At 38.6% G+C, this 26,016-nt stretch overlaps 2 protein-coding genes and 2 long non-coding RNA genes across 4 annotated transcripts in view; 2 read left to right on the forward strand and 2 right to left on the reverse strand.

The window, feature by feature from the left end:
- Positions 1–3,687, forward strand: part of LOC139768022 (uncharacterized) — a 41,062-nt gene extending 37,375 nt beyond the window's left edge. Inside the window, exon 7 of the mRNA XM_071697843.1 lies at positions 72–3,687. Within this exon, the coding sequence (XP_071553944.1) occupies positions 72–177 (106 nt within the window). The 3' untranslated portion in view covers positions 178–3,687. The remainder of the gene's footprint in view (positions 1–71) is intronic.
- Positions 1–6,569, reverse strand: part of LOC139768023 (uncharacterized) — a 97,612-nt gene extending 91,043 nt beyond the window's left edge. Inside the window, exons 1-2 of the long non-coding RNA XR_011717265.1 lie at positions 6,132–6,569; positions 5,810–5,860 (exon numbers count right to left, since the gene is read on the reverse strand). This is a non-coding gene — a long non-coding RNA (uncharacterized lncRNA). The remainder of the gene's footprint in view (positions 1–5,809; positions 5,861–6,131) is intronic.
- Positions 6,570–9,160: 2,591 nt separating this feature from the next.
- Mib1 (mind bomb 1) overlaps positions 9,161–26,016 on the forward strand; it is a 355,660-nt gene continuing 338,804 nt past the window's right edge. The window contains exons 1-8 of the mRNA XM_071697844.1: positions 9,161–9,378; positions 9,836–10,183; positions 10,263–10,463; positions 10,545–10,664; positions 10,744–11,073; positions 11,182–11,329; positions 11,426–11,667; positions 11,751–11,948. Of these exons, the coding sequence (XP_071553945.1) occupies positions 9,277–9,378; positions 9,836–10,183; positions 10,263–10,463; positions 10,545–10,664; positions 10,744–11,073; positions 11,182–11,329; positions 11,426–11,667; positions 11,751–11,948 (1,689 nt within the window). The 5' untranslated portion in view covers positions 9,161–9,276. The remainder of the gene's footprint in view (positions 9,379–9,835; positions 10,184–10,262; positions 10,464–10,544; positions 10,665–10,743; positions 11,074–11,181; positions 11,330–11,425; positions 11,668–11,750; positions 11,949–26,016) is intronic.
- LOC139767884 (uncharacterized) lies at positions 21,652–24,986 on the reverse strand. The gene is made up of 2 exons (XR_011717236.1): positions 22,350–24,986; positions 21,652–22,234 (listed from the first exon to the last, which is right to left on the reverse strand). It is a non-coding gene; the product is annotated as an uncharacterized lncRNA (long non-coding RNA).

A 26,016-nucleotide genomic window follows, 5' to 3' on the forward strand; every position in this document is an offset into this window, starting at 1 on the left:
ATTGACTTTTATATTAACTCTATGTGTGTTATTTCTAAAATAACCTAACGCAAATTGTTGCAAAATTTTAGTTGCGGAGGTGACGGTAACATGAATTGCGACCCACGAGTATGCAGTCCGGAACCGATGCTGAGGCAAATGATTGCTGCGACTACAGATGCCAAGAGGAGGAGATGAGCCGCCGAGTTAAATCATGGGATTCATCTCTACAAGGAAGCACATAGGACGAGCACGAGGAAAAGTCGACAGCAGGAAAAAAATCCAGTGTTGTATAAAAGTGAATTAAAATTATTCTAAACTGTCTAAACGTCGCGCGGAACACAGACAATAGTGTGCTTCGGCGATCACGAACTGAGTGGCCAAAACGTAAACGTTTATATTAATAATATTATATTATGTTATATAAAAAGAGAAAGAGCGACGGGGTGAGAGAGAGAGAGAGAGAGAGAGAGAGAGAGAGAGAGAGAGAGAGAGAGAGAGAGAGAGAGAGAGAGAGAGAGAGAGAGAGAGAGAGAAAGTGAAAGAGAGAAAGGGAGAGAGAGGAAGGAAGAAAGCAATAATACCGGTCGGAGAATCGTAGGAGATTAATTGTGTATCGGTGCTAATATGCGAACACGGAAGAAAAAAGCAGCGTGAATGTAAAAAATGCAGGCAAAAAAGAAGAAAAAAGAAAAAAAATCGTGATAATTCCGCGTTCTATCTCGCGTGGGATATTTTATACATGCCCTAAAAAGACAAGAAAGAGAGGAAATTACTGAACGTACGAGACTTATGACTGTGCCTTTGTCAGTGTCGAATATCAGCGGCACTGCTTTCGTTTCGGCAACGAGCGCCGTCCGCAGCCACGGTCATCGTCGTCGGTATTAATAAAAAAAAGAAAAAGGAAACACGAAGAAAGAGAGAGAGAGTTGCAATCGGCAACTCTCCTAGGTGACGGGAGAAAAAGAAGGTGAGAAGAAATGCGACGAATGCGTTTTATACGACGCACATGAAACAAAAAAAAAAGAAAGAAAAAAGAAGAATAAGAATAGAAAGAAAAATTTAATGCGCCGACCGAATGGGTCACGCAGTGATACTGAAACAGCGGAGGATTCGTATGAATCGTACGAAGGATACCTCGATTCGCAAATCGTCTAGCATAGCTAGAAGCTTTTTTAAATGTTCTTTTCTACCGCAAACTATACATACGTCCACGGTATCCCTCCTACGACGCAACGCCGTAAATTGGGAAATATGGGAGAGAAATGAGATTACGATATCCGCGGCATGTCCTCACGGCTTTTACGGTGTCACTGCGACAATCTTAAGCGACGACGATATATGTCATTATTTGCTACGCGTGTTCTGAATCGTTTATTCAGCTGCTACGTGTGCCCCGATGATCGGGACACATTACTCAAGTTTGCTGACGTTCACGCGCACTCGGACACGATCGAGATTAATGGATCGGCATAACCAGAGCCGGCCGTGCTTCCAGTATTTTTAAGCCGCGAGGATCCAAAGATCCTTTTCTTTTCAAGGAAGAACCATCTTTTGATCGAACCATCTTTTTTCTTCTTTTTACAATCGAGATCCGTCAATACCATACATATATAGTGCCAACGATCGTGTCCTAGTGCGCGTGCGAGTATGTGTATGTGCGTGAGTGTGATGCATGTGATATGTTAAAGAAGAGAGAGAAAGAGAGGGAGAGAGAGAGAGAGAGAGAAAGCCAGAGAGACGAAAGATACACGCATCTCAAAGCTCAAACAGCGGCTCGCGCGGAGGACCGATCCGAGAATTTGCTTCTCCGGCGAGCTGGCGTCATTATACATAAATATAGATATAAATATATATACATTTATATAATTCTTTATATACACTGTACCCTCCTCTGATAATAATACTTAATGATAACGATGTTCTATACGTTTGTACGAAAGTATAGCTGTTAAGAGAACGAGATGAGAGATAATCGCCCGTACCGGTTCTCCAGTCTCAAAGTATCGCGTTAGAAAAGAGAAAACGATAAGAACTTTCGGGATCTCTTTCCAAGTCAATTATTTATCTCGGTAGCGATGATACTCGACTCGCACGATCGTCGTCTAATAACGAAAGCAACGTCACGCTTTGAGACTCTGGAACTCCGCGGGCTCTCTTTAGTGTAATTGTAATAAATAGAACGAATGTTTTATATATATATATACATATATATATATATATATATATATATATAAATTGTCGCACGAAATACTGCGCATACTGTCTGTATAATAATCGAACGAAGACGAGTCAACGTTCGGTCTTCCTGATATCAGCGGCCCGTTAATCCTAGTTACTCGTTTATTAATAATTAAGCCCGTATCTGCCCCTCCTGGAGAACAGCTTCTTGCGAAGAACTATTATGAACGTGTTTTTCCTCTTTTTCTTCACGTAAAGGATCTCTTTCGACTTGAAAGACCAACGTATTCATGGAGCTTCCACGACAACTCGATCGTGATATACAAAGTGGCCATATTATTACTGTCACTGTTCTCAGACGTGAATGAAAGAAATCTCTCATGCAATAATCGATAATAAATTTTTTGATATACGAAACGTTTTTGTGTTTTATGATTATAATGAAGTTACAAAAATGATAAGCGCGCTGCGACGTTCTCGTCGAGAAAAAGTTGAGCCGAAAGTTTTCAAGTACTCGTATATAAACTTTTGTACATCTTTTCACAATCGGGCGAATGTACGTTCGAATAGGTCGAGAAGAGAGAAAGTATCGGTGTCATAACTCTCAATTAACTGAGATAACGTTGACGAAATAAGCGCGCGATTTTCGTGCTTGTCTTCCATCGAGATGAAAATTTATCACGCCGGCGAGCAACGCGAAAGTAACTAAAACCTATTTGCTCAAGGCTCATTGAAAGTTTATACGTGGTTGTAGTCGAGTCAGTTCTTCCCAAGCCAATATTCACTAGCGATTGTAGTCCAAACCTAGTATTTATATCTCGATATCAACCCTTTTTCCCCTCCCCCTCAATCATAGCGAGATCATAATAATTATCGAAGGTAAATATGAGTGTCGAGTGTTTACGATAAGTACGATATTATGCATGTAGGCGTAAGGTGGACGTACCGTGCTGGATATACGTAGAACGCATGTATAAGACTAGCGTCAAAGAGACAGGCCGGGCGGCAGCGAGGAGTCCGCACATATCTACGTACGCACAAAGCGCACGAAGCGACCAATTCCTGTTTGTTCAGCATCAACTGCCTCAGCGTGATCGAACGATCGAAGATCCTCACGTCGGGAGACTTTCTCGCGATCCGACATGATCACTGTGACGAGTGTGACGGAAGGCTTTGAATCGGTATGCGCGCGCATAAGCGCGCATAATCTAATATGGCGCGTGGCGCGGTTGACGAAATGACGAGGGACGCTTGATCCTTCCGACGGATTTCTCGACGCCTCTTTTTTACACGTGAGTACGATCGCAGTCGCGCGCTGCTATGCGGAATGTAACTCGACATCGTTCGCCGCGTATTATACTATGTGATAAACGGGATAAATGAGAGCGAACCGGGAGAGAGAGAGAGAGACAGAGAGAGAAAGAGAGAGAGTCCCGGCGGTATCGACTGTATGGAAATAGGCTAGGTTCGACAGTACGTGCTAGTATAAAGTGTCCTTTTATATGAATAAAAGATTTTGTATGTCAACCTGTGTATCTCTGTGCGCCTCGTACTTTGTGCAAAAAACCAGCCGTTCAAAGATTTTAGTTTTACCGAAAATAATATAACAGAAAGTAATAAAAATAATATTAACTATTTTATTAAATTTAATTAAATCGCTTTGCAATACTTGGCAATTAAAGGTAAGATTGCATATCTCGCGGTGAGGTATTATCAATTTCCACTTCGTTCCTATCAGGCCATATAGAAAGAGCCAAGAAATATTAAAGATTCGAGTATATTTGTTTCGATTCCGTTTATTAACATTGCGCAACGATATATAAATATAAATCTCCATTTATTAGCGTTTCCGACTGGGCCGGCTCGGCCGGGTTTGCTCGCTCGGCGCTCCGAGAGCGATTAATGACGTCACCAGAGAGAAGCCTGAGAGAGGCCATCCCGGCTTTTTCATGGGACTGTCGAAAGCCCCTGTATATACATACACTACACCGCCAGTACATCCATTTTCGAAATTGATACTACGTAGCCACGTTTATTTTTCGACACTACGAAAAAATATTTTGGTGCGCGTCCGTGCTTAAATTTTAACTAAAATTTTATCCGATAGAAACAGGAGTTCAATTGTGTATTTTGAAACGCGGGGTGAAAATTACAAAAGTGTGAACAGATTTTACTAGATTTCGACAAATGAAATCGTAGATACGCTAGTGAATTTCCTCACTTTTGTAATTTTCACCTCATTTCAAGATACACAATCGACCCCCAGGTCAACCTATAAAGGCCCTCCACCACCACCGCCGATTCCGAAAAACTGACCACGAAAATATGAAGATGCGTAACTGTGCATATTGTTCATGCAGTACGCATCTTGAAAATGTATCAAGTAAGATATATACAGACTAAATGACGTGAGATTTAAAAAAAAGATACTTTTTCCATTGGATATTACAATTAATGAATAATCGCGTTGTTATAATTGAATAATACTTATATGCAAATCTTTATAAACTTTCATATATATATCGATATAAATATACCTCGTTATACTTTTCATTTTTTATATCAAAATAATTTTGGTACATTTATATATATTACTACAAAATTGAATATATAATTGTACTATATGGTCAATTCTAAAGTAATTTAAAAAGTTTCAGCGTTTCTCAACAGAATATTTACAATCTCACATCATATATCACTTGACTGGCATAAAGCCAATTTCTCAATCAAAAATAGATGGATAGGCTACAAAAAATTAAGGTAAAATCCGAGGTAAAATCGGTGCTTTGTTAAAATAAATTTAAGTAATTAATAACCATTATCGCGCTTTCTATAAAATAAATAGCATAATAAAATCGAAATATTTCTTATCCTTTTTATTCATTATATATATCTATATATTGTTTTTTTGCATCGATTTATATATTTAATCTTGGATAAATATATGGAAAGGAATAGATGGATGTAAATAACACATATCCTAACTAATTAATAATTTTTTCCTATATCTACAGATATTTTTTTTATAACACCTAACACAATATTTTACTTACTCTTATCTCTTTTGTTCAAGAAAAATATAATCAAGAAAAATATAAAAATAATTTTATTAAAAAATCTAAATAAAAAATTTATATTTTTAAAATCATTACTTTAATTGTAAGTAGAATTAATTTACGTAACAAAAATTTCAAAAATTTAATTTACTACATATATAGGTACTTTACTCATTCAAATTCACGAACTAAAATTCTGATTCAATAAAATATTTTGATATATGTATATTTTATTTAATATTTAAAATTTTATTTAAAAATTATTTACATAAAACGCGACGGTTCGTCAACATAATTCAATAAAATAATATAAAACGATAATATGAGCTCTTTAAGAGTTCGGTGCGTGCGATTTGTGCGAGTATTTCCTCAAGCACAATCGCAAATATATACATCAATAAACAGGTGACACCAAGATTAAATATTTGCCATAATTAGATTAGCCCATCCATTTTAAGGCAACGGATCTACGAGATGTAACAAATTTATACTGTAATTTATTGTCATAATTTGACATGTATCGAGATTCATTTGCTCTGTATTTAATTAATCGTAGATTCGTTACCTCAGTAAAAAAAAAAATTCTGACTCACCAACCCGATGCGCAACAGGCGGAGTTACTCAGCCACGTAGCTACGATGATACTGTAACATACAAACATAAGATTTAAATTAAAGAAGCGCTCAAAATAATCAACATTTCAAAAGATAATTCTTAATTCATTATATTGGCCTCTAAGTCATCTTTCAATAAAATATTTAGCAATACAATTACTGTTTACCGAAAAATATCTTTATAAGAATAAAATTTTAGATAATTTCTCTGTCTTTAATTACTTTTAACTTATCGAAATAAAACAATTCGAATAAATGGAAACGAATTATCAATTTTATGTAGCTAAGAGATGATACTTACCCCAAGGTTGCTTCGCCGGTGCCCGATGTCTCTCTCGGACCTCCTCCTCCTCTCAGGACGTTAGGTCTCTCCTCCTTTCTCCTCTCACCGCACAGGACACTCGCGAGAAACACTCGCGGATAACAAATTACAATCGCGCGCGGACTAATTATCAGTAAAAGTCTTTCTCGCGCGATAATACTGTACGGCACTCCCGTTTATAAAGCCCATGAGAAGAATATTCCGTCAAGTACGCCGTAATATTCTTCAAATAGGCTTTGAAAAAGTCTTTTAGTCCGAATACTTGTACGGCACTCCCGAAACAAACGCGACGAACCGGCTGCGGTTCGTTTGTTCAATTATATCGGCGGACGGAGGGTACGTTAGCTTCCCCGTCTTTTTGGATTTTTATCCAAGCAGAACGAGAGTTTTGCTTGGGTAAAATCCTCGTACTGGGTACTGGGCCTTCCCACCTCGCCAAGGTCGTACCCATGGGGAAGGAAATACTTTACTCTGTAATATAAAAGCAGATAATACAAAATTAAATTATATAAATATGAGATATTTCCCAAAATATTTTCACATTTTCTAACACGGATTTTTCGGGAAAATTTGAAAGAATCGCGACGCCGATTGCCCCGATTCGTTCCGCGTTCATCACCGCGTTACGTTAATGACGACGAAATGTTCGAAAATGTCGGTAACTTGGCGCGACACCACGCGAATCAAGTGGACAGCTAGTAAAGACACGCAGTTAATTAATCAAAAATACAAGTAAAATTAAATATCGCACGCACAGTACGGGATCGAGCACGATAAATCTCGCGAATGTAAAACTGCACTATTAATACCTTGCACAACGAGAAGTCGCGGATTGTTAACTTACGCGGCACGACGAAATACATGAAAATAAGAAATATTAACGAACTGGTGTTGTATCACACGGCGCGTGCTATTACTCGAATCACTCGATACGATTTCACGTTGTCACTCGAATCTTTTCGAGAAGAAACGGAGATAGCTCACATTACAATTCCGGCACAGCGTTCAAGGCACGACACTATTTCGAGAGTCCAGATATATGGCGGCGAGACCGCGAGACGAACGATTATCGCCCGTGAATGCACAACGAAACTGCAAATCACTCACAAATCACATAATCACATTTGCCGTACTTTCGCCTCGACGTCTCCGCCTCGAGCGATTCACACGACACATTCATTCCGACACTGTCCGACAGACGCTTTCGACTTTCGATACATTGCGAATTCTTGAGCGCGTAGTCGATTATTCCCGCAAAACGAGGAGCAGGAGTGCCAATCGCAGGAAAAAAGCGCGTTCCGAAAAACACACAGCTGACAGCACCCACAGCCACGGCACGGAGCACGGCGACGGACGGGCGCACGGAGCAGTGAGCACGAATACTTCACAATAACTGTCCGAAATTTACCGGGAGAATGACCGAATGATTTCCGCAGGTAACGGTACTCCGAACATCGAAGAAAACAAGCGGCAAGGCCGCTCACCGACAAGAACAATCGATCGCGCGCCGACTTCGAAGATACGCAGTTCCTATGTTCAACGGTCGCGCCTAGTATGGTCGCGTCTAGTTACTGCCGCTGCGCCGCGCCGCCGCGCCGGCGGCTCGGAGCGGCGGAACGTGATTGGTCAGATCCGGGGGCTCGACTCGCGAGCCAATCGCGTTCGAGTCTCGCCCGACCGTGCGGCGGCAACGGCGCGCGCAAGCGGCGCAAGTAATACGCGACATGTTCAACGTCGGTGCGAGACGTTGTCGGTCGTGTAATTCCTTTCTCGTGAACGAAAAGAAATTCGGTTATGGGGTGTTGCAAGCTGAACGTATACGCCCGATATTCCGTTCCTTCTTCGTGTCGACTGAAACGAGTGAGATGCCGTCGCTAGACGAAATGAACGTTGAATGCCGTGCTGGACGCCGTACATATCACCCTGCCGGCTGTGATTTGGCGGGTCTCCTGCAGTGCGCCGACGCTGATGATTGAATGGTGAGTGAATTATATGTATGTACGTACATATATGTTAGAAATAAATGATTCGAAGCGCGATACATCCGAATCTTAATGGAATCATCGTTCCGCGTGTCGCAGTGAAACGATAACCTCGGAATTCACGTCTCCGGACTCCGTTTCGATTTCTTCGAATGAGTGAATCGCGCGGGAATTAAGACGCCTCAATAATGAATAACTTGAACCTCTCGTGCGGGAATTAATAATTAATTAAGTGATTGAAGAGAACGATCGCGCGCGTTTGACGTTCGCATTTTGCTTGTCGCGATCGCAATAACGATCGCGAACGAGGGAGCGAGCTTGCTCCGAAATGCGTATGAATATCGAGAGTGCAAATAAGCTGAAATGTGCATCCACGAATACAGTTCCGTTTTTCGTTCAAAAACAAACACGTAATTCGCTCGTTCACGTAATTCGTTACGTTTACAAATGTTTCAAATTTATTTATATGTGCTTTTTTATTCCTCCTAACCTTTACTTTATAGAAAATTAACATTAAATTGTATCGTTTGTAAAAATTTCGTCGCGATCGTTCTTGCAACGCGGTGATCGCGCATACCATAAAAGACGATAAATCGTCGTCGTCAAGATTAAAAATTATAAAACATTCTCTGTTGCTTGTTCCTCAAATATTATTCGTTTTGCTTACAAAATTTTCCATAAAAGATAAAAGCCTATTGTCTCGTATTTGGATTTTTAAATTGATAAGAGTCCGAGTTGTTTGAAGTTCTGAGTTTATATTAGGGCTGCCAACATCAGGAAACGAATTCTACATTTTCGCCGGCTACGCAAGCAGATTCTGCTAAAGATAAAGGTATATACGGACGGATATTGCTGTTTTATGCGGATTGTCCAAGGGACAAATAAGCGAAAATGTAAACGTACGCTTCTGCAAAATAAACGCAGTAAGGAGAGGCGTAATTGGAAAAACGTTTCAAGTCGGTATCGCGAATATCGGGTGAAGGGTTACGTTCCTAGACGAACGCGCGTTGGCAACGCGTGTTTTGACGCATTGTCAAAGTGGTGATATATCTCTCGGCTCTCTCGGTGTTTGCGCTAACAAGAGACATCGTGTTCCGCGATTTTTCGAACGAGATACGCGAAGGAATCGTTGTCAACGAGCGATGGAGGCCGGTGCGAGTACGGGTACTCGTACGACGCGTTTTATGATGGAGGGCGTCGGCGCCCGAGTGATTCGTGGACCTGAATGGAAATGGGGAAAGCAGGTTAGAACTGAGAGGTTAACTGAGTTAAATGCGATATTTTCCGGAGCACGCGATACTCTCCTCCCGCGGAATTACTCGCGACGAATGCTCTCCCGCTCTCCGTATCTTGCGACGACAATTCGAAAATTTTTTCGAAAAAAATGTGTCTGTAAAAGACTAATTTAGTTTGCTGTAAGGTTATTCCGATATTGTTTATTTCATGTAACATTTCGTAATTAATTGCATCACAGGTGCTTTGCGTATTTACTTAAATTACCATTAGGTTTTACAATATTATGTATAAAATGTACGTAATTATTAATGGGCAGATAATTGTACAATAATAGGAGTAACATCTGTATTTGGAGTCATGTATATTTTACTGGCAAGCATAGCCATATTGTTAGAAAGATTTCTTACATTAGCAACAGAGATCTAAAGGGTATTTTAATTATCACGTTTTTATCATGTTTAATAGGATGGCGGAGAAGGTCACGTGGGTACCGTCAGAAATTTTGAATCGCCAGAAGAGGTTGTGGTTGTCTGGGATAATGGTACAGCAGCTAATTATCGATGTTCCGGAGCCTTTGATCTGCGTATACTGGATTCTGCACCAACAGGAGTGAAGCACGATGGCACAATGTGCGATACTTGTCGCCAGCAGCCTATCTTTGGAATAAGGTGGAAGTGCGCTGAATGCGGCAACTACGATCTTTGTTCCATTTGCTACCATGGGGATAAACATCACCTGCGACACAGATTTTTTCGTATTGCTACACCAGGAAGTGAAAGAGTTTTGCTAGAACCTCGTAGGAAAAGCAAAAAGGTATAAACAATGACTCTCAATTTTATTATTTGGAAATTACTTACTATGTTGTGTTTTGTTAATTAATATTTTAATATAGATTGCAATTCGTGGTATATTCCCTGGTGCAAGAGTTGTTCGAGGTGTGGATTGGCAGTGGGAAGATCAAGATGGTGGGAATGGTCGTCGCGGTAAAGTTAATGAAATACAAGACTGGTCTGCAGCTAGTCCACGCTCAGCGGCTTACGTTATTTGGGATAATGGCGCTAAAAATTTGTATAGAGTCGGTTTTGAAGGAATGGTTAGTATTATAACATTAATTGCTTTATAATAAAAATAGCTTTATATATTGATATATATTAATATATAATATATATTTCAGGCTGACTTAAAAGTGGTTAATGATGCCAAAGGACAAACAGTATATAGAGATCATTTGCCATTATTAGGTGAGCAAGGTCCAGGCCGAACAGGACCTCATGGTCTGCAAATTGGTGATCAGGTGAATAGTTTATTCTTTATTTACGATTTGTTACGCACAAAGCATATAAAAAATTATAACTATTTCTTTATATCTACAGGTTAATGTCGATTTGGAATTAGAAATTGTACAGTCACTACAACATGGCCATGGAGGTTGGACGGACGGTATGTTTGAATGTCTCGGCACTACTGGAACGGTCGTCGGTATTGATGAAGATCATGACATTGTTGTCTCTTATCCAAGTGGTAATCGATGGACTTTCAATCCTGCTGTACTCACTAAAGTCCAGATACCCGTCCCTGTTACTAGTTCAAGTTCCGACAATCAGACTTTTGCTGTCGGAGATTTGGTTCAAATTTGCCATGATATAGAAAAAATTAAATTACTCCAGCGTGGTCATGGAGAATGGGCCGAGGCAATGGCTCCAGTAAGTATTTTTGAATAATAAAACTGTGAAATTTTTATTTCTGTCTATTTTTATATTTTATTAGTCTTAATTCTGAATCAGCATTTAATTCTGAATGATCTTTTTTAGACCTTGGGAAAGATAGGTAGAGTACAGCAAATATATCATGATGGAGACTTAAAAGTAGAAGTTTGTAGTACATCATGGACGTATAATCCTCAAGCTGTCACAAAAGTTGCTAGTAGCGACGGAAGTGTTCCAGGAAACAGTAGTGGTGGTAAGTGTACAATAAACTGAACTAATTACCTATTTCATAAATCATATACTTCTAATTTAATATGTACTGTAATGTGTGTATTGCTTTATTTTCTAGAACGGTTATCAGCATTATTAAAGAAATTATTCGAGACACATGTCTCTGGTGACGTCAATGAAGAATTAGTAAAAACTGCAGCGAATGGCGACGCTGCTAAATGCGAGGAATGCTTAAAACGGCCAGAAGCCGATGTTAACGGTGTATTTGCCGGCCACACTGCCTTGCAAGCTGCAAGTCAAAACGGTCATTTAGAAGTTATTAAAATACTTCTCCGGTTCAGCGCGGATGTAGAAATGGAAGTAAGTATTTTTTTTACAAATTGAATGAAGATATCAGATGTACACCGGACTGCATTTACTTATATCGCGTGTTTGGAAAATAGGACAAAGATGGTGATAGAGCCGTACATCACGCTGCTTTTGGAGATGAGCCAGGTGTTATGGCGCTTCTCGCTGGTGCCGGCGCCGATCTAAACGCTCGAAATAAAAGGCGTCAGACAGCTCTTCATATCGCAGTTAATAAAGGACACGCTGGTGTTGTGCGAACTTTGTTGGAATTAGGCTGCCATCCGAGTCTACAGGTAAGTGCATGCAATTTTTGTCATATTTTATATTTGCACCGATATTCTCTAGCATTCGTTTTCAGAATGTTGTATGTCTTATTAAGTGTTTATTATGTATTATACGAGTTGAAAACTATGATTGTGTGTGTGTGTATCAGACATATTTTGGATATGCAATTAAAAATATTTTAATTATAAAATTTCGCGAATAATCTTATTTTGCTTACATAAGCTTACGTAATATTTAGGCAATTATAACATTTTATAGTAATTATTTACAATAAAATCATAGAGATCATTTTAATATTTAAAATACAATGATGAGATGAACGATAATGTTTCTATTTTCTTGCTTAAAAGTTTATCATACTATATACATATAGTAAATTATATGTAAACAATGTATTAATATTTTATTAATAATTATGGTTAGAAAAATTGCATAGAATCAACTCTGATACATAGCTTAAACGAGATATCTGTTTATTCAGTCACGAAGTAAATCAACGACTTAGAGAAAACCACGGGTTTATTGTAGGAGATTGTACTGGAATGAAATCTCGTGAAATATAACCAAAAGCGGAGGTTTCGGTGGTGGGCCGCAAGGGAGGATAAAGGAAAGAGGGTGGGGGTTGTTTATTTTATTCTTGAACTGTCTGAACATGATATATTTGTGGTATTCCGCCCTCCAATGATTTATGCCGGTCTGAAACTGCGTAAACGAACACCTCCTACTACAACCCTTTTTCCTCTTCCAACATTTTGCTTCTCGTTTTCCTTCTCTCGTTTCCGACGATGTTCAGCTCTCTTCTGAGGATGTAACCTAATAGTACGATGTTTGTTTAATATATAGCCAGTTTAGTCTTTTATTTTGATAAATCTGAAGCTTTATATATCTTACAAGCCTTACAAAGAGATTTTCTTAAACCTTTCTTAAAATTTTCGTAGTTTACTGTTATATTATTTATAATTATTAAATTAAGGGAATAGAAAAGAGAAAGAGAAAGAAGAATTTTTACGAAGTAGTTTTTAATTGAGTAGATATATTATATTTGCAAGTTTACATGATATAAGATATAAGACAATGGTCATACACGTATTGAAAAGATAAATATTTATCTTTCTTCTTTTTTGTAAAAGCATTTTTCATAAAGCACCGGTACATGCAACGGTACCGTGCAAACGCGGTTTACTTGGAATAAAGAAAATAAATTTGAGTCTGAGGCGTGAAGGAGACGTAATAAGGGCAAAAAGCAAAGAGAGAGGGAGAGAGCAGAAGGATTGCGAAAAAAAGGTGTTGGTGGGTAGTGTTGAAGAAGGAGGGAGATTCCAATCAGGATATATCGGCATATATATTACCCTTCTTCCCTCGATATTTGAGAGCGAAGTCTGCAAAGCTGGCGGGTATAGCCGCACACAGCTGTATTTTATTATTGATGGCATCGGAGATGCTTATAAATCTTCCTCGCGTTGAATGGTCAACCGTGTGGCTGTTTATTGATATTGCAAATGCTTAAAGCATTGACATCACATTTTCTCATCTTCACACTTGCGGTCGTAGGTACTACATTCAGTTTATTTTCTTCTTGTATCATATTCGGTTTTATTGTTTAGATTATTTTACTCCTATAATTTTACGTCGACCATTTCTCATCGTTTTTTGATACCGACGCGATATTTGCGCACGAGTGCCGGATATACGAATGTGAATTAGTGTTAATTCACCTTTGTTACACGGGTATCTCCTCATTTGCAGGAGACTTAATTAATTCAGTTATCTGACTCGAGGAAGCCTCGAATTCCACCTGCGTTACGAGTGTCGCGGGATTGTGTTTGAGAATACGTGTTGCGCATAATCAAGACACGCTGTGTATATTTGGTGCTCCAGCAATGGGGTATAACACTGCAGATCCCTATTTCCCTTCGAAACAATTCGAAACCTGAAGACAACTAGAAACGTTTTCTGCGATAAACAACATTTACGTGCTTGGCATTTATTAACGATCGCTTTTTCCATTTTTAAAATATATTTTTTCCAAAATTTGTCTAGAACTCTAAAAAGAATTCTTAGTTTAAATGATTTTTCATTCATCTTTTTAATTTAGAAGCAGAAAATTTTTTAATATGAAGTAGTCTTTTGATAAGCATTTTATGAAAGAAATTTGTTTGAAGAGTTTGTTAGAAAAGTACATATAAGTAATTACATTAAATTATCGCAAAAGCTTTTTCTTATAGCGCTCGCCAACAGTTTAGAGAAGTAATTAAGAAAGTTAGGCAATAGCCTTCTCATTTTCATAATCACCGCACAAAATGGTATAAATTAACAGTAAATGTAAATCAACGATGTTTTTACGCGGTGCCAGGGTGTATTGCGACCGTCGTGAAATACCGTTCATATATTTCATCAAGCCAGAAGCATAAGACTCGCGAAAATATGCTTGCATTAGCGCTCGCAGAATTACGGTTCATGTCTGTTTCTTCTCAGCTATGCTCTTATTCCACATTTACAGCCGACATTTGCATAATTGCTTTTTTTAACAGCGATAAGAAATTTTTTGATGAAAAATTATTTAGGAGTTGTATTGTTGAAACCCCAAGCTTTTAAAGAGTTTTATTATTTAGCTAATTTTTATAGGATTCTTCTATGAAAATCGCAAAGTTATAATTGATGTGATGTATTATCATTTTTATTCGACGTTTATATATAATTTTTGTTCTACGGTAACAGTTCGACGATTTTCTTGCGATCTCTTATTTCTTCCTTTCGCAGAAGTTTTCGAAAAAAAAACCCTTTTTTTCCGCGTTGCGCATCGCCGAGCGTACTTTTCGCGAAGAAATAAAATTTCAACGATCACGTACGTATGTACCAGACAAGAAAGAGCAGACTTTCGCGTTCAGCACGTGCGCGAAATTCCGACAAGTCGATCCGACAATACCGGCGTGGGCGGCGGGAGGGAATGGAAGGGCGAGGAGAATTTTTGCGATCGCGCTATCATCCTGTCTGCTTCGTTGAAGGATCGGACTAATCGAAATACCGGACGTCTTTGGAGCTGTTACGTGTATAGGTGCTCCCTGCGGGTGTAGCAACCTCTTGTTGCTACCGTTAAAATCGGGCTAGTCATCCTTACGGCTTCCACTGTTCATTTCGAGATATCCGAGGAAAAATATCGACACAATGGTCCAGCTTTTATCTGCGATATCAACTTCTCTTCTTCGTCCTCTCTCCTTTCTTACGACTATACGATTGAAAGATAATCGGAAAATTATCGTAAAGGTCTGAGTGAAAGAGATCATCTGTCTACGAATTTTATTCTCGATATAGTTAAATAAAGAAAATAGATTTTTGGTAATGTTTGTATCGTACGTGACAAGAAACCGATTGTGTCCGATATAACAATTGTCGACGGTATGTATTGCGTGCATTTCGGCCAATGAGGATTAATCGCTTTGGAGAAACGTCGCCCTCTCATAATTCTGTACAACTCAATATATCCGACATGACGTTTCAGCCGAGACCATTCTATTTTACGAGCGCAGTCAGAACATACTGTACACGCTATAATTGAGTTTAATTGTGTTCGCTACGCGGCTAGTACCGTCGAATAAATGCCTGAAACAAATCGTAGACAATCCGTGCTACGTGAATTCGATTGAATATTATCAATAATAACTGGCGCTTCGATTTGTTACAGAAATTCCTATTTGTTTTAGCACTCGTACATCGTACAGTTATCCTATCGAACCGTAAATAATTGCACGATTTATGAGATGAATTTAGATTCCTTCGTTAGTCGTTTCCTTCAGGCAGTAGTATTCGCGAGAAGAAAATTCTTGAGGAATAACACAAATACAATTCGGTAGTTCTTTACTCCGTCGTGCGAATAATGCATTCAATCGAACCGATAGTCCTTGTGCCGATGCGACCGTCTTATACGTGGAGAAAAAGTGGTTCGTTTCGGAATGGGAGATACGACGCTCTGCGCGCGGGGGGTTGAAATCGGAGAAAGAGTGCCTATATAGCTCTGTGACCCCTATTACAAATCCAATACCCACCTAGTACGTGTCTCCCTCTTTCGCTCCCTGTCTTTCTTTCTCTTCTCGATCCATCTCGATGTTACCGCCTATAGCCGCATTCTAGCTACGACGTTGCTATAAAACATATTCGCTGACAGAGACAATATTCCCCTCGGTACTGCAGACTCGACAGAAGTAACGCTCTCGGGCCACATATTCACGCAGAAAATGCCTGCTCTACTCGCGTAAGAGCGATCGCGCCGACATTTGATTGTTTGCGAACATAATCCAGCAATCCAGGAATACCTATATATACGTTATTATTTAACAATATATATTGTGCTACTAATAAAAACTAATGGAGTTTATACTATTTTATTTTGCAATTTTTCCGCATTTGGATTATAATGGCGGTACAGAAAGATATTGTGTTCAGTTTCCTTTTTATTTTCTTTTTCATTTTCTTGCCTCACTGATCTTTCATCATGGCACATTGTTCCAATCTCATTTTATTCTAATATTTTTTATAGCAATATTGTTCCCTTCATTTCTTAATAAACTATTCTTTATTTATGTGAAGTTAGCAATCTATTTTCAGAATCTTGATTAATTTATAGAATTCTGGTTTTTCCCAATAAACTTCTCTAGAATCATTAGACATTTCAAAAGGATTCTTAGCGATTAAATCATTAATTTTACAAGGTTTATTCTTCATTTTTCAGTACTTTGTATTTTTTTATGTATATGTTGATTTAATGTCAATATAATTGTTCAATTAGAGACAAATAATTTCTATGTTCTTCAAAAACTTCGGAAATAAATATTTCGTCTATATCGTATCCCTGTCTAAACCGAAAAGCTCTTGGGGCCGATAGAATTCAGAAACTTCTTTTTCAAAGAATGTGATATACTTCTATGCAGCTGCTGCGTACTATTCCCAGCATGCATTGCCATTCGCTTCCTTCCAGAATAGCGAACTACCTCGTTGGTAGTCGAAAAATGCCTCGGTCCCAAGCCAATCCCTCAAGAAGAACATGGACAGAGCGTTTTAAATAAATACCTGAATAGATTCCCCGCGTAAACGGATTTAACACTTCGCTTTTACAACGTAGGAGATACGACTCGAAATGTATTCTTGCATTTTGCATGCGTTTTCGTGAGCAGAATCTCGTTCTGATTGCAGTCCTTTGATACGTTTGTACCAGACGTAAAGCAGATATATGATCTGTTTTCCATTTCTAAAATCGCGCACTTAAATTTGATGTATCTTTTAAATTGTTGAAATTTTCCTGAAAAATGCACGTCGTTGATAGAACGTAATTCGCTGAGCGGCTTGATCTTCGGACCACGGAAATGAATGTAATCCGAATACTCATTGATGGTTAGTTCATGTCGACATTTTTGTTTGAAGTTGAGCTAGTATGTATTCGGTTGATGTAAGGGATCATGACAAAAGCTTTCCCTTATACATGTACCGTAGCTAGCGTAATGTCGGGCTTAGAACGTCAGTAGAAGAGGGTCGTAAAACGGGAAGCGTATTACATGAGTAGTAACGAAGCGGGCGAAGTACACGTTGATTATTTTTACAGTTACGGCTGTGTTCTGCGCTTCTAGACCACGGGTTTATAAAATGGATATTTCAAAATAGCTCTGATGCATCGCAGAAGTTTATTATTCGATACGACGCTATAAAGGCGTAGAGTGTATTCTCTTCACAAAATATCAGATTGATTAAAAAACCGATCCTCTTCTGTATGATCCTTGTATTAAAAAGAAGAAGCAAAAAAAAAATAGAAGAGGAGTACAGTACATGAGGATGGTACATGAATTTTGTTGCATTCCTCTTTTCGATATTATATTGGAAAATAAAATTATAAAACGGGATATTTCTGCCCGTATACGATGGATAGGATGGCTGGATAGATTCGTTATTTGCTTACACTCGAAAAATATGTCGAGAAATGTTCGTTAAAGACCACAATAACAATGCGACTCGCGTTGTTCGGAGCGACATTAAACTTGCCACGGTGATTAAGGGGTGGTTCCGCCTGGCGACGGAGGTAACGCAAGAACAAGAAACAGCAACAAACTCTTAGGCGGTGCCTGCTGTACTCAAGTACTTAGGCGGAGAGTCCCTTCGTGGAATAGCGACCGTGCAAGTGACGGGCTGCAGCACTCAACCTCCAAAACTTAAGCGTGTTTATGCTAGCCTCGCCACTTGCGGCTCTCCGAGGGGTGATTCGGCAGCTGCCTCCCAAGGATTAACACAGAGTCCTTCGAGACGTCGCTTTGATAACACGCGAGTGGCTTATTCATAAGCAAGCTTGTAATGACCATCGGCTTTCCTCCGCGCAAATTATTTCGCTTTTGTAAAAAAAAATTGAATCTAGATTTTTATTCTATTGTTATGGACATATTACTGCGATCGATAATATGTCCATTTTGCCGAGTAGATAAGTTTATTCAGTTTATTCGAGGTGTAAAATTAAATATTTGGCAAGTTTACGGGCAAACGAGCAACGAGGAGAATTCCGAATTGGTGAATAATTCTCGATTCTCTGGTTATGGGCCGTGACATCATATTCGAAGTTTCGGATGAAACTTCTGATACAATGACAGTCGGTATTAACATTCGATATTCCACAGTCGTAAACCTAGGGAAAGGTCTGCGGATGTGCAGCAGCTTTCCCTCTGTTACTTCTCCCTTGCCATTTCTCTCTCTCTCTCTCTCTCTCTCTCCTTTCCCTTCGATTTGCTTAGGTATTCGTAAGTGCGTTTGTGTGTTGGCACACGTTTATATGACGCTATTGTGTATTAACACGGCTTGACGCGAACTCAACGAAGTCTAGAAAGTTAGCTCGTAAATTCCGCCTGATATTCGTACATGGGATGCGTCATAGTCTGCGTTATCGATGATACTAAATGAAGGTTTGTAACTTCGATAATAAAATTTTGCCTCGTAGTCGCGTAACTTGTACGAGCTAACACCCGAGTTATTGCGCATTTGCATGCAAAAATGAATGTGGCGCGAATACTGCGTGTACGAATGATCTATACCGACGTGTATTGATTACATATACGACGTGGAAAATGGTAGCGAAATTTATATTGCCATATTTACAATTTTATGTAAAACCATAATATTGCGTTAACCAAACGCAAGAGTTCTACATACATTCTATACAGATTTGCAGTATTTGCAGTAACTTCGAATTTGCATTGCGCCAGAACCTTTGCGTGTTGTTCTAAAATGGATCGACGCAGATTGCCTGAAATAACAATGGCATCAGGAGATAAAGTATTACCGCCCCACAGCCGGTTGTTCTATCTTTCTCCTCTGGTGTCCCTCGTTTCAGTCCCTCTGTGTGATCGCCTGAAAATCACATTTCAAATCTTTTTAAATTTTAGTTTACGCATGTTAAAAATTAATATTCTTTTGTCGAGAGATTTTTTTTATTCCACGATGTTATTGCAATTAATTTTATTCTTGCTGACATTTTAATTGAATTATTTATGCGTGTCCGTATTCAAAAGAAGAATTAGGAGAGTAGAAGTGCTTATCCATGCTGTATAATTGAAAATCATATTTTCTTTATCATGGAATACGGATTATATAAAATGAACGAATAGGTTTGGTCAGGACGACTAAATGTTGCTGAGATTTGTGATCGTTTCACGTAGTGCTTTTATTTCTACTCAATTGGTACCCCGATACGATGTAACATTGCTACATGACAGGATTTATTCGCGTGTTGGACATTAAATGTTTCATTGCGCGTATCTTTAACGAGATTGGAGCAATTTGAGTATTTTACAGGGCCTTATATTCGTCTTTCGAATTTCCTGGCGGAATTCGTGCAGGTAATCAAATTTTATAGACACGAACACGGTTTCTCTCTCCCTACGTGCTTTAGAACGAAGCAATTTTGCGAGAACAAAGAACGTATTAATATCTTTAAGTGAAACTCAAATCGATTTTATTATGCTACGTTATCACGTACGAAATCCATTTACTTAATTGATCAAAGTTATTTCGTTAATTAGAAATATTTGTATTTACGATGATATTTAAGTTTTATCTTGCAAACATGTTCAAAAGTAATCTTGGTATCTTGATTTATGTATGTATGCGTACCAATATGACGCATAAAATGTAAACACGGAGAAAGTTTTTAAGGGCTCTCTCGTTCAATGTTGAGGAAGTTTATTTGCCTTTTATGTGCCTTCGGAGTCTCGTTGTTCGGGCACTTGCGCTACACAGTAACAAATTGTCTCGGTATAAGTATACATTCTTATGTATGATGAAAAGATGGATAATAGCGGCACTTGAGATTGATAGTTATTGTAGGTACTTGACTTCTCGATTTGTTTTTGCATCTAATTCTGTAAATACGCCTTGATATTTTATTCGCCTGTGAGAATATATATTTAATTTCTTTTATTTCTAATAATTGCAAAAATACATTTCTATATTATCGTTCCTTTGCAAAGTTTTAAAATGAAACGTATATCGGCATCATTAAAAGTCTCGAGATTATAGTTTCGTTCTGTTTTTTTATGCGGCCTTTTTGCACCCGCTACACTCGTGCAACGTTTCATCGAGATTTTTATAGCTCTCTTGAAAATATTTCACGTACTAAATCCTTGAGATAATAATCTGCTCGTTTTCGAGAAGTATTCGTACATTACAACGGGATAAAAATTCATGCCCGACGAAACTCTTAAACTAACTTGCAACTTTGAATATCGTTACGTCACATTGGAGTTGGCAAACGGGGAAGATGCACTATCCCTAAGGAGATGGCATAAAATTGTCATGTATGTCGAGACACCACCTCGCGATCGTTTTGCCACTTCATAGCCCAGAACAACTGCTAAACACTTAAGAAGTTTACGTAGACTAGTAACATACGAAATAGCGTCTTGTTTGTTAAATTTGCGACTCACGTGCCTTGTAGCACGTGCTGTAATTTAATGTCTTATTCTGAAATGCCATTGCTTTAATCATATCTTATTACGCAGTTCCTTGACGAATTTATGTAACTGGATTTTAATGACAATACAATCAAAATATTGAAAGTAATTTTATGTTACAGAGACTTATGTATGGGATCAATAATTTTCAAGGGTATTTAAATATATGGAGCATCGTTCTTAATTATTTTTTAAGAACATGTGACGTATGTTATTTTTTTATGTATTTCTTTGTATTACGTTCGCTGTGTTTCGACTTTCTTTTTTTATTGTGAGTAGACAAGAGAGAAAATTCAATGGAATGCACTAAAGCGAAATAAGAGCGCGCGGTTTTATGAAGAAACGAACATTCGGAAATATGCGTTAGCTTATTGTGACGGCTAAAGTCATCGGAGGGGTAAAAGCGAAATTTATATCTCTATCTCTCTTGTTTTTCATGGTGAAACTCGGGGATTAAACTAACCCCGCCGGCTTCTTTCTACATCGACTTCGCGCCGCTCGCTCTCATCTCCGATCCGGCGTCGTCTACTCTTAATAGGCCATATTATCTCTCAGCCGGAAAGCTCGGGTAATTTTAAAAGTTTCCCTCGTATCGGCCCCATAGTGATGCTCCTGGCGCTTTCCCGGGGAACGACAGATAAAGGCGTAGTGAGGGTGGACGGAGGAACGTGGGATTGTGTATGCAGAAAAAAAGAATGCTTATATATAAAAAGAAGAGAGATACTCATATAGATTTTTAGTGTATTAAAACAATTTTATTAATTTTTATTAATTTTTATTGCGCGATAGTCAGACGAATTCAGTGTGTTAAATAACGTAGATTAATGCACGCCAACTGGCATCCAGATATATTTAGCGAGAAAAGTTTGTATGAGACAAGCATTAGTAATTTTATCGCATTTGTGCTTGTTGAATTCTATATCGGAGAGATGTACCGGGCACACTCAAGATAAATCGTCGTCTATATTCTCTTTGTCGAGTAATTACATCTGCTCTGACTTGTCGCATGCTGCGCAGTGATACGCTAATGTTACCAGCAAGAAAAACTACTGTCCTATTTGTCTATACGACGTATCCCATGTTGGCGACGGTCCTTCTTCGTCTTGGATTCGCCGGAGGCTACCTCACAAAAAGCAAGAGATTTGTAGACGGTGTGTGTAAAGAGAAAAACAGCGTGTACGTTGATACACGTAGCGAGGAGCGAGATAGGTCAAAGATCCGAGGAAGATGCGGCTGAGACGTAGACGAACGTTGTAGGTAGCTACCATCAGGTAGCACATCTTCCCGCTTGCACAGCTTGAACTACGTGCGCAAATCTACAAACGAGTAGACGTATACAAACCAGAGCATACGCTCTCTCACGCACCGAGCTGACGCTATTCCGCCGGCAATGCTTCTGCATTATAATGTTTGCGCCCTTGTTTATTTTACCTTGTTTATGCTGTTGTGGTCCGTAGAGGAGTGCCTGGCATTATTTTGCACGAGAGATAACTAATATTACTCCCTTGCTCTCCTTTTCTCTCTTTCTTCTCGACATCAATCTCCTTAATACTCTTTCGCTGCGCTATCTAACTTTTCGTTATTCCTCTTCGTTAGATGTCTCTCTCCATTTCGCAGATACAAACCGGTATACGCATACAATGCTGCAAAAAAAAAATATTGATTAGAATTTTTGCAATTATAATAGGTAGCAATTTTAGAAGAATCTACTGAGTAGACTTTGTCGAAGCTGAAAAGCTACTTTCCTCTCTAAGTATAAGACGACATTCTTCTCGGTGAAAATTTAAAATTCCCGTTGATCCGTCGGGAAATTCCTTTCCTTCCCGTGAGGTATGTTGCTTCCTTCGTCGCGTTCATCGTGCCTCAGTGAAATGAGAAAGAGGAAACATTTTGAAATGCATTGACCGTCACGTACGAAGACAAATGTTACATTGTTAAGTCTGTTCCAAGTCAATGTCGGCAAATCAACAGTTTTTCCGTCATATTTTATCGGGACAAGATTTCGATTCATAAATTTTCCACGTGATATAATATACATAGAATGACTCACATTAAAAGCGCAAAAAGATATATAAATTGTATTTGTTTCACATCGCGGATGCGCATCATGGTAAAGGACACACGATTACATTTACAAACGCGAAAATGATAGCATGATAATTTTTGTTTCTCCAAATGCGTTGTCGCCATAACTCAACGATGCGGGATACGATCGTGTATCCAGTGCGCCATTAGTTCCCGAGTGTCTAAACACTTTGGGACACAGTGGTAAATGGCAGACGGTAGTATAGCGCAATGGATCGTTTAACTAGGGTTTATCGGTAAGTAAGCAAGATCCACATTAATATTTCATTCACTAATGCGCGACGTTAGTCGAGGTTCTCTCCGTTCTACCACATGTAATTTAGATTTATAGCAGTAATGTTATTTTCTTTCTAAGCAATCGGGAAAGCTTAGAATCTTTTTTTCTAGTCGAAAGATTTTGGGATTTTAATAACGTTCTAGTGATATTAGAATATTTTTTATTTTGTTCTTGAAATTTATTATTTTATCAAATATATTCTTTTTTTTATCGTTGTTTTTTTTTTAATTTATATGATAAATTGGTTAGAAAGTTTGCTAGGTCTGTCACGTAATTGTGAAATTATAGAGTATTCTTTATCGATCCCAGCGGCATCTTCGATTCTACCCCCTTTTCCGTATTAACGCCGTAATGTTCGTTCCAATCTTCTTTGGCGCAACCGACTTTTTCAGTCCGGCAGCACTTATTTAGCCGAGACTTAACGTGGATTAATGCGTCCCTTACGGGGACGATGCTCTGTATCCGTGGAATCCCCGCGTGGCCTTTTAGGTGACTTCCGTAGACGGTCGTGCACGCGACGACGTAAATTTTCGGAAGTTTCTCTCTCAGTTAAGATTTACCAGACCCATCGGATCACGTCGGCGTGTCTCCATAGTTGCCGCTCCGTACTTCTTCCGTATCATTTACGGAAGTATCGTTCAAACGGCGATTCGAATGTCGTCTTCTGACATGCATCATCCACCGGCCGTTGCCATCGCGGACGTATCTGCGAACTTTCGGTGACTTCCGTTAGAATTCTTTTTACGTAACTGCGTGCGAGGACTGACATAAATTCTCGGGCAAGTTTCTGCGCGTACATTCAGTAGCATCGGTGTTTTCGCAGGAACTTTCTTCTGGATTTTCTCGGTCCGTACGGACGAAACTGATGCGAGTTTCATTCGCAGGCCTGTCGACCGTTGTTCGAGACTCTTCAGGCACTCTTACCCTCGAATATCTTCTTTCGGGGTACGTTTCAGACTGAAACGTTGAGAAGGCGAGAAAAGTACGGGAGAAGTGGTCGTTGTTTGCCGGAAAATGGAACGTTTCGTTCTGAGTGAACTACGTAATAGTGTTCTAGCGTTTACAACTTCGCTCGCTATCTTGGTTTTTACTCTACCGTTTTACTGATTTTTTCCAGCATCGTAAGTCATGCGTATATCACATGCTTACTCTTTTTTATTAAACGTACGATTATTTTAATCTGTTTTTCATGGTTTAAATTGGATGTCTGTAATGGAAAATTAAATATTATCGAAACGGTTATGTCACGAGTAAAATTGTTCAATAGTTGTTTGAGAATCGACCCTCAAAATGTTCTGCAACTTTAAATTTAATCGATATTAAATTTACGTAATTTTGCTAACAATCTTAATCCACTAGAAACGAGAGGTCATTTTATGTTCACACATACACATGCACACACACATACATAGAGATAGAACGTACTTTTGCACCTGTACATTGTCGCGTGCATTATCGTGAACCAATCTTCATCCTCTCTGTTAAACCATCTGCGGAATTTTAACGTAATGTTACGATTAGAATTTACTACTGCCAATGAAGAACTTTGCTATGACGCAGATCGACGAAACGAATTGATTCCTGCGTATTTCTATTTGCATTTTTTTTCGTCATTTCTCTGTTTCTATATCTGTTTGTCGTAAGGACATTCGGATAAGGTATTCTTCGAATACAGTAGTGCACCCGTATCGGAAATGAAATGAGTAGGAAAATCGAGTGAATTGAATTTGAATTCACTTTTCGTTAAATTATTCGTATTGTCGCAGTCAAGTGATCATTGCCGTAAAACTGAACCGGCAGTGCTTTTTAAATCATAAACAAAATTGAGGTTCAAGGCTGCATCTAATGTCTTATACAATACACATGAAAAATTGAGAGATTTTTTTTAGTTTACATTTATTAGCGATATGAATTTATACAAGTAAGTTTTCAACATTCATACTGATTGGATTGAAGTTATGATATTGAATGATGTTATTAGTCGCTAAAGTTTTCGTAACAGGAACAGAGAAAGAGACCGGTAATATGGTATGCCAACTCTTATGGATGGTACCATATATTTTTGCTCGAATGATTAAGGAGTCACAATATCTTAGAAATTCTACTTGTAATATTCCGTATTTGACAAACAGGATAACTATATTGTTATCAAGAGACACGGTAGTGTCTCGCGTCAAGTACACGCGCAGCGCGAGACCGCCGTGACTTTTTTACGCACGAGTTGCATATTTATTAATCGAATACATTATTTCTAAGTGATGTTTCTTTAAGTAAGAATTTAATTGGAGTAATATAGGCTAACAGACAAATTTTAGTAATCGTTTGACGAGAAGATTTAACAATAAAAATATTTTGTTAAATGTACGACCGTAATTATTTATCTAATAGTCTTAATTAAACTGAATTTTTTCTTCTTTTATTTTTTACAAGTTCTACGCAAACGCAATAAACGATTTTGTCTATTTTTACTTTTTGTTTTATTACAATAGTCGAGGTGACACGAATAACGATTTAAGGATTTCTCCTGGTTACGCTTCTCATCCCCTGATTTCTGAAATAAGATAGTCTTCTCGAATTGTAGAAATCTGGCCATGTTCGGCCTTTTTTCCAGATATAACTCTGCCGTGGATGGACGAGAAGACCGTTCCTTTCCCCCTTTCCCTGTGTTCCTTTTTCTCGTTTTTTCCCCCCGTAGTTCCTCCGCCGTGTCTTCTTCTTTTCGCCCCGTCTTTCCAT

The sequence above is a fragment of the Temnothorax nylanderi genome, unplaced genomic scaffold, assembly GCF_030848795.1.
Source record: "Temnothorax nylanderi isolate EJ_2023f unplaced genomic scaffold, tnyl_v1.0 TNYL_tig0013_pilon, whole genome shotgun sequence".
Lineage (NCBI taxonomy): Eukaryota > Metazoa > Arthropoda > Insecta > Hymenoptera > Formicidae > Temnothorax > Temnothorax nylanderi.